General features: G+C 38.9%; 1 protein-coding gene across 1 annotated transcript in view; it reads right to left on the bottom strand.

Annotated features, from left to right (window-relative positions):
* Positions 1–4,888: 4,888 nt before the first annotated feature.
* The window catches only part of FAT2 (FAT atypical cadherin 2), a 104,160-nt gene continuing 99,720 nt past the window's right edge, over positions 4,889–9,328 (bottom strand). The window contains exon 22 of the mRNA XM_006893740.1: positions 4,889–4,957. Within this exon, the coding sequence (XP_006893802.1) occupies positions 4,889–4,957 (69 nt within the window). The remainder of the gene's footprint in view (positions 4,958–9,328) is intronic.

Genomic DNA, 9,328 nt, shown 5'->3' with positions numbered 1-9,328 from the left:
CTCCCAATCCAAAGACCTTCTAAAACTCTTAGTAATGGGAAGAATCTTAGACACTCCCATTTTATCGCCCACCAAATGGTACCAGATGGTACTGGGTTTGCAATAAAATATGTGAAATTACAAACCAAAAAAAAAAATTTAAAAACCCAGAATGTAGGATTCTTTGGAAATCAGAAAAAAAAAGACTCAAATATTTTATATTTCATTTGTAAAATCAATAAGACCTCAACAATCAATCACCCACTCACAGTACACAATTTTCTTGTTTGATTTTCAAGTATGCAGGAGTTTTTGAGCAGTCAAATTGAGCAGTTTTGGGAAGAAAAATATTGTATTTTCACGAAATACAGAAACATAAACTGTTTCCTGAGAGAAGGAATTAGAAAAGATCCAGCTGGGGGTGTGGAAAGATGGGCTGAAAATGGACATAGATCAAAGGTGATTGCTTTCATAAAAAATAACGTCTGGATATTATCGTATGTAAGACAATGTGAGTGAAGTAATGTGTGAAACCACAAGGGGTATATATTTTGTGTGAAATTGCTAAAAATAATTCTTAAAAATATTTTCTGAGAAATAAACTCTCAAAATTAAGATGAATGTTCTCGATAGCTAAAGGTTTGACATCATAGGAAACAAAATAATTGATCAGTGGTTTAAATACAGCAATAGAAAATAAGTTCAATCTGAGACTAGCCAAAGAACTACCAAGATGAGTGAACTGAATTAAATCAGAGATTCTAAATGTGTTCTTAATAAATTAAAAAGATAACTTATTGACCTAGTGCAAAAATCAACTTGAGATAAAAAATCTGAGAAAGATAATGAGTCAGAAAGTGTCGGGAACAATGCAAGCTATGAAGCCGGTCACAAAACTTCAGAGTACAGCAAGACAATTTTATATATGTAAACAATAGTGTGATATCAGTAACCATATTAAAATCGTGGAATTTAAAGACATTATTTATTGCTGTTCTGTGCTATCAAGTTGATTATGACGCATGGTGACCCTATGCACAGTGTTGCTCTTAAAACCCTGCTCTGTCCTGAGCCAATCTTACTGGCTCTGGCACACCTACCTCGTTACCCCAGTAACTGTGTCAATCCATCTCATCTAGTGTTTTCCTCTTCTTTGCTGTCCCTCCACCTTTCCAAACAAAATGTCCTTCTCCGAGGACTAGACCCTTATTGCAACATGACAGACATGTTTGTTCTCTTGGCAGTTCATAATATGAAGAATTCAATATTCTTCTCCAGCAGCAGAACTCAAAGCCGTTGATTCTCCTATCAGTTTTTTCTCATTGTTCAGCTGTCTGATACACGCTATTGTGAAGACCATGGCCTCGATGAGGCACATTTTAGTCACTAAGCTGACATTGTTGCTCTTAGCATTCCAGAGAGGTCCCTTGGACTGCTGTTTAGAAAAGTTCCAAAGTTAAGAGTGGGCTAAAGACAATTAATATACTTCACTTTCTATGGTTGTAAACAGGACAATCCCAAATGAGAGAAGACTCTACGCTCAAAGTTGCTTGTTAGGTTGTATCTTTATATATGTCAGAACAAAAATGTGCTCTATAAAGGGTATTCAATCATTGGTAGTTTGGCTGATTCATTTTTATTTTGTTGAGAGTTGTTTAGTTTTAAGAAACATATCAGTATAACTTTCTTTTAAATTGCCTCTGTGTGGTGGATTCGAACTTCACATCATTCAATTAACATGCATCATAGAAACTCTGTGTGTGGCCCACAGACTTTGTGCATCAGAAGGTTACTGGAATACTTTAGAAAGTCCACACTGAAGCTGTAACTACACTTCATCATTAAGTATTAAGCTGTCCCTCCATCCTTCTAACTATGATGTCTTTCTCCAAAGTCTGAACCCTCCTGACAACGTGTCCAGAGTATGAGAAATGGAGGTTCTAAATCTTTCTCTCTAAGGAGTAACTTGGTTTCACCCTCTCCAGAAGAAACTTGTTACTTCTCTCGGCAGTCCATTGCGTGTTCAATACTCTTCTCTAGCACCACAACTCAATGGCATCAATTCTTCTTGTCATCCTGAGTAATTGTCCAGTTCTCTGATGCATAATAAGCAATTGAGAAGACGGTGGACTGGATCAGGCACCCCTTAGTCTTCAGATTTTCATCACTGCTTTTTAATACTCTGGAGAGGTCTCTGTCAGCAGATTTTCCCAGTGCAATTTGGGGTTTTGTTTTGCTTTATTTGACTAGAGAGCATTATGCTAAGTGAACTAACTCAAGTCTCATAAGGACAAATACTGCAAAAGTATGTGTTCTTTGAGGCCAGAGATTGCTGTGCCAAGTCAGACCAAGAGTATCAGTAGCTGCAGCAGAGAACCAGAAACTGATATGTGACAGAGTTGATTTGGAAATGCTGCTCCACGAAGTCAGAATCCGAATCAGGGCCTTTCATCAAACCATTATTTACAAGATTAAAAGAGCTCTGAAAATCTCACCTAAAGCCACAAGACTAAAGGTCAAGGGACTTGTAAGCATGCTTGGGAAGATATCTTGATTCAGAGATTTTGTTCTGCTGTCAGTTTTAATTATAACCTATTTATTTTCCCAATAAATTCTACAATTTGGGATATATATCTGTGAGATCCACGTACCTATTGCAACATATAAAATCACATGAAAAATGTTTTTGACTAGTGATGGACCAGGCCATGTTGGAATTGGTAGAAGTATATGTGGAAGCACAGAGATTGTTCATGGAAGAGAGTATGAGAATTGGTTTTGTTTTGTGATTGTTGCTGATGGAAATTATTCCCCTTTGTTAAGTTAACCAACATCAGACTTACACATCCCCAACATGCGTGCACTCTTCTTTACAAAGGCCAATATCAGTATATCTCAGCTCTCTAATGTCTAGGATGCTGACCTTCATGCATTTAATGTCACATTTGACAACTATCAATTTTCCTAGTATTTTTTACTTTCCATGTTCAGTACATCATTAATTAATAGATGTTCTGCAGTCTTTTCTCCTTGTCATATCATGTCATGTCCTTCTCCTCAAATGTCATTTTGGTAGACTCTTCTTAAATGAGACAGCTATTTACCTGTCACAATTTTAGTGCGTTCCAATTTCAATACACGAAGAAAAGATTGAGACTGCCAACAACTTTGTCTTACTTGGATCCACAATCAACACATTTGGTACTAGCAGTCAGGAGACCAGGAAACATTTTGCACTTAGAAAGTCTGTCGTCATGGACTTCTCCAAATTATTCAGGAGCAATGATGCCAGTTTACGGACTAAGGTGTACCTCATTCAAACCATTGTCTTTTTGGTCACTTGCTATGCGTATCAGAACTGGACAATGAGTAAGAATGACATAAGAAGTGTTGTGGTATTGAACTGCCAAATGAAAAAAATCCAGAGTTTTGGAGGTGAAGCCAGAGTTCTCCTTGGAGGCAAAGATGATCAAATGCTTTGGGCATGTTACTAGGGAACAGTAACTCTTTGAAGAGGATCATTGTAATTGAGAAAGTGGAAGGATCATGAAATAGAAGACCATCATCCTGGTGGGTTAACTTAGTGATGTGAGCAATGTGCTTGAATGTGTCAGAGGTTGAAAGGCTTGCACAGGAGAAAACAAAGTTCAGATCTGTTGTTTAGAAGGTTGTTATGAGTCGTCCTTATCTTGAGGGCACCTAACATCAATAATAACTTCAACATCCTCTGTCCATTATTAACGGATGTTCTGTATCTGTTTTTCCCCTGTTTTGAGTCTTGCCACATCAGCAAATGAAGATTCTTCACTGGGTGAAAGCTTTACACCATCTGCATCATTTTGGTAGACTGTGCTTTGAGGAGGCAGTTCTTTGCCAGATGCACTTTTGCTGTCTTGAAATATGAGGGGTTCACATGGTACATCTGGTCTCATCATTTTTTCCTATTACCAATAGGGTTTTTGATGACTTGTTATTTCAGAAATGGATGGTAAATACTGCTGCTCAGTTTGTCTCATTCTGTCAGTTCCACTGACCCTTGTGATATTTGAGTGACCCTGATGGTATTTGAAATACCAGTGGCATAGCTTCCATCGTTACAGGAACAGGTAAGACACCATAGTAAGATAAACTGACAGGTTAGTGGTGATGCGAACCACTGTTTTGTTATTATTGTTGTTATTAGGTACCCTCGAATTGAGTGACTCATAGTGACCCCATGAACAAACTGTCCCAAGCCTGTCCTATTCTGTGCCATCCTCACAATCTCTGACACCTTCAAGCCCTTTACTATCATTACTGGCTCAATCCATCTAGTTGTGGGTCTTCCTCTTTTTGCTTCCACCTTCCCAAACATGATGTCCCTCTCCAAGAAATAATGCCTCCTAGCAACATGTCCAATGTATGTGAGACAAAGCTTTATCATTTTTGCCTTCAAGAAGTGCCTTCTGTAGTGCAACAAGGAATGAATGGAAACCCAAAATCTCTGTAAATGTTTATGAAAATTAATAAAATATAGAAAAAAAAAAGAAGTGCCTTCTGTCTGCACCTTCTCCAAGGATTACCTGTTTGTTCTTTTGGCAATCCATGGGATCTTCTACATTCTTATCTAATACCACATTTCAAAGGCATCAATTTTTTTTTCTTTTGTAACTCTTATTCATTGTTATGCTCTCAGGTGCATGGCAAGTGACTGAAGAGACTGTGGCCTGAATCAGGCACACTTTGGTCCTCAAACTGACCTCACTGACCCTCAGTAATTTGGGGAGGTTCCTGACTATAGTCTTTCACAGTTCAATACGTCTCTAATCTCTTGATGGCTAGTACCGAGTTTATTGATTGAGGATCCAAGGAAGATTTAGTTGACAACGGCAATCTTTTCTCCATCTATCGTAATATTGTCTATCAGTCATTAAGTCTGGATTTTTGTTTTCACGACATTGAGATGCAGTGCATAGTGTAGGCTGCAGTCTCTGATGCTCTGCAGCAAAAAACAAGCATACATAAAAAGATGTATTATATGAAAATAAGTTTATACACCATGAAAGAGTGGAAAATGAGTACAGAAAACAGGGAAAGTAATAGAAAAATTGTAAGAGGGGAAATAGTCTAATTGGTATGTAAGGAAGGACCAAGGTGTCAGTCTGAAACAGGCCTGAATAGGAATCAATCAGACTGTACCAGTGTTATTGCACATATTAATATTCTACTGTGAGTCTATATTATTTTATTTGGCTGTGAGTTCTCTATGACATCTACCTGTTACTCAGATATCATATAAACAGACATATTATTGATTAATTGTCTATGTAAAATTTATACCTAAGTTGTATTATGAGCAAAAAAAAGAGCATCATATCTCAAGCAGGAAATCTATTAATTCTTTAAGCCAAGCTCATGTGTGAAGCAGTTGGATTCTGGAAAAATGGTTACTCTCTCTTCTTGGTATGGGTCAGGTGTGGACTGTTTGGTTGTGTTCTCAGAACAGAGCAAGGAAACACTGCATGGATCAAAATAAAGAAAGAAGTACATCAAAGATAGATCTTGCCTTTCTGTACCTTTTCAGACTATACGCAGAACATATCATTCAGGAAGCTGGGCTTTATGAGAGGAATGTGGCATCAGGGTTGGGGGAAGACTCATCAACAATTTACATCATGCAAATGTCCTAAAGCACTTACTTGCTTGCTGCAGAAGATCAAGAAATGTAGTCATCAAGATGGATTGAAGCTCAGTATCAAGAAAGCAAAGATTCTCACTACTGGGCCAATTTGCAGCACCATGATAGATGGAGAAGAGATTGAGGATGTTAACAATTACAGCTTGCTTGGTTTCAAAATCAACACCAGCAGTCAGGGAATCAAAAGACAAGTTGCATTAGGCATATCTGCTCTCAGGGACCTCTCCAGAGTACAGAAAAGCAACTATATCAGTCTAGATATTAAGGTGCACCTCATCCAGAACATGGTCTTTGCAATTACTTGCTATGCATCAGAGAGCTGAATAATGACTAATGATGACAGAAGAAGAATTAATGCCTTTGAGTTGTGGTACTGGAGCAGATTTTTGAACATAACATGGACTGCCATAAAAACCAAATAGGTCTGTCTTGAAGAGGGTGAAACCAAGTGTCTCCTTGGAGGTTAGGATTTTGAAGCTCTGTCTCTCATATTTTGGACAAGTGGCCAGGAAGGACAAGTCTCTGAGGGAGGACATCATGCCTTAGAATGGTGGAAGGACAATGCAGGAGTGGAAGAAGCCAGATGAGATGGATTGATACAATAATGGGGGCCATGGGGATTGATGGGTCAGAATCAGTGACCTGGCTCAGGACAGAGCAGCCTTCAGAGCTGCTGTACATAGGGTTACGATGGATTGCAGGTGACTCAAGGGCACATAGCAAGAATAACATCATTTTGTGTGCAATTGTTGATCAAAGTTGTATCTTCGTGTTCTGCTGTGTCTTTAATGAGTATGCAATGCCCTTCCTTCTCTTTTTGTTTTGTTTTAACAACGTTTTTCTTTTGTAACGGTTTGCTCATTTGCCACTGGAGGCTTTTTGTCAGCAAAGATAGATTCCTCAGTCTGGATTAGGAAGAAAGGCCTGACAATCTTCTTCCAAATATTGTTGTTCTGTGATTGAGCAGGAAATTACTCATAAATGACCCTCCAGTGGGTTTGTAGAGGACTTAAATTACACAGAAGCTCGGTGCTCATCATTCTTCCATGTAAGTGAGAGAATTAGAACTGGGTGCCTTAAGTTTAGCAGGCCAAATTCTTTCCAGTAGGCCACCAGAGATCTATTTTTGTTATTGTTTTTGAGAACTTTCAAGTAAGAAGTGATCCATAGCTGACCCTTCAGTAGTTTTTAAGGGACAGTAAAAACCACACAGGCAGAGGTCACCCACCTTTCTCCTACAGAGCAACTGATGTACTTCTGCGTTGGCAGTACAACCCTTTACCCCCTTAGCCTCTAGGCCAACAGCGCTCCTTCTTCAAATATTAGTCAGTGAAAACGGAATGAATCACAATAGTGTGATTCACAACTGATGATGGGGATGACACAAGATTGGGCAAGTCTTCACTTGTGTGTGTGAGGTCACCATTACTTGGGGCAAACTCAAAAGCAGTTAAATAAGAGAAAATTCTAAAAGGTTTTGTGATCTAATCAATTATTTTAGTTGTGGATTGCCATTGAGTTGAGCACAACTCATAGCAACCATATGAACAAAAGACCTGAGGCCTTTGGATAACTATAATTTCTCAAAGTTCATAGAGTTTCCCGAGGCATACTGTTTAGGAAGTGGATGCCATTCCTGCTATTATTATGGATGTTAAATGATATTGACCCCAGGGAACCCTGGTGGCCAAGGAAACTCTAATGCAATCCTGAAGGCATGCAGTTTAAGTCCACCAATTGCTCTGTGGGAGAAGAATGGGCAATCTCCTCCCAGGCCTCTGAAAACTCTCTGGAAGATTGAGGTGTCTCCGTTCTGATTTAATGGCACACAACAACAACAATATTGCCTCTAGGAATTTTAACTAAAATTACAAGAGTGCCATCCACATCTGAAATAATTTGTCTCTGGAAACCCTATGAACTTGGAGAAATGATGAAAGTTATACAAGTGCTCAGGTCTTTCATTCATAGGGTTGCTATGAGTCATCTATGACTTGATGGCACTTAACAACAACAACAACAATGAGAGAGCTCACTTGGCCTGGTGGACAGAAAGTGATACTACCAAGCCAAAGGTGAGTGATTTTAATCTGCGGCCCTCAGGCCTGGTTTTCATTGTTTTTGATCAAACATTTTCTAAATGGTATAGCACTGGTCTGTCCATTTGCTGTACAGAGGTAACTCCTGGTTGCTGTGATGCTAAACACTGTGACACTGATGTGCTAAACCTGGTAATGGTTACCTATGGGGGACAGTGTTTGCTGGAGCTTTCCAACTAAAACAAGCCTGGAAGCAGGAGCAACATCCACTTCCTAAATGGCTTGCCTGCGGAAACTCTATGCATGAAGAGTGCTCAGGCCTTTCATTCATAGGGTCGCTATGAGTCGTCTATGGCTCGACGGCACTTAAGAACAACAGTGTACCCTTGATTATTCACACAACAGTTTCTTGCTAAAGTATAGATTTCACACGAGCACAATTAAGTTTTCTGGGATTGCCATTTTTCTCAATGTTAACCATAACTTAAGATCTACACGGTCAAATGTCTTTGCATAATCAAGAACACAGAAATAGACACTCTGGTATTCTCTACTTTCAGCCAAGATCCTTCTGTCATCAGCAATTATATTCCTAGTGCTATTGCTTCTGCTGAATCTAACCTCAATTTCTGGCAGTTTTCTGTCAATGTCATGTTGTTGAATAATCCTCAACAAGAGTTTACTTGCATGTGATATTAATGATACTGTTCGGTCATTTACACATTATGTTGGATCACTTTTCTTGGTAATAGGAACAAATATGGATCTCTTCTTCCAGTCAGTTGCCCAGGTAGCTGCCCTCCAAATTTCCTGGTATAGCTAGGTGAGCAAAACTAGGGCTGCATCTGCTTGTAGAAACATGTCAATTGACAGCCCATCAATTCCTGGGCCTTATATTTTGCTAATACTTTCAATGAGTCTTGAACCTCTTTATCACTATTGGCTCTTGGTCAACACTATTTTCTAAAACGGTTCTGGATCTTCCAATTATTTTTGGCATATTGATTTCATGTATTACGTTAACCTTCTTTTGACACTTCCTGGATCATTCATTATTTTGCAACCCTTCAGTATTGCAATTTAAGGCTTGGATTCTGCCCCCTTCCAGTTCTTTCAGCTTGATAAATGCTGAACAAGCTATTCCCTTTATAGTCTTCAACTCTGGCTCTTTTCTCTTTCCTTTATAACACTTTCTCTTCTGCTGCCCTTTGGAACCTTACATTCATCTTTTTAACTTTGGACAGTCTCCTCTTTGTTTTGGCTTCTGGAAATCTCTTGGCAGGGAAAAGAGTAAAAACCTTGAGGTGTCCTAGCTATTCATTTAACCTGCATCAGCTGAATGCTGGCTTTCCTCATTTGAACTATTTCAGAGTAATTCCACACATCATGTAAAGAGGGAAAGGAGGCAGAGAAAGAAGAAAGTATGTGGTTCAGTGCAAGCCTCGGAGTCATTCAGTTAAAATTTCCTCTTCTTTTTGCTTTTTTCCTTGAAAGTCTCTTTTAATTGTCCCATTGCCACAGTGCTTGTCAAAACCAGTTATGATTAATCTCCTTTGTCAGTGTGTCCTTTGCCATTCCCTATCACTCCTCCCTGAGAGAGATTTCACCCTGATTCATAAGGAAAAGGGGACAG

Source organism: Elephantulus edwardii, unplaced genomic scaffold (assembly GCF_000299155.1).
Source record: "Elephantulus edwardii isolate Elephantulus edwardi_28Jun2011 unplaced genomic scaffold, EleEdw1.0 scaffold00130, whole genome shotgun sequence".
NCBI classification, from domain to species: domain Eukaryota; kingdom Metazoa; phylum Chordata; class Mammalia; order Macroscelidea; family Macroscelididae; genus Elephantulus; species Elephantulus edwardii.
The sequence above is the reverse complement of the archived record's forward strand: the minus strand, read 5'-3'. Positions and strand labels throughout refer to the sequence as shown.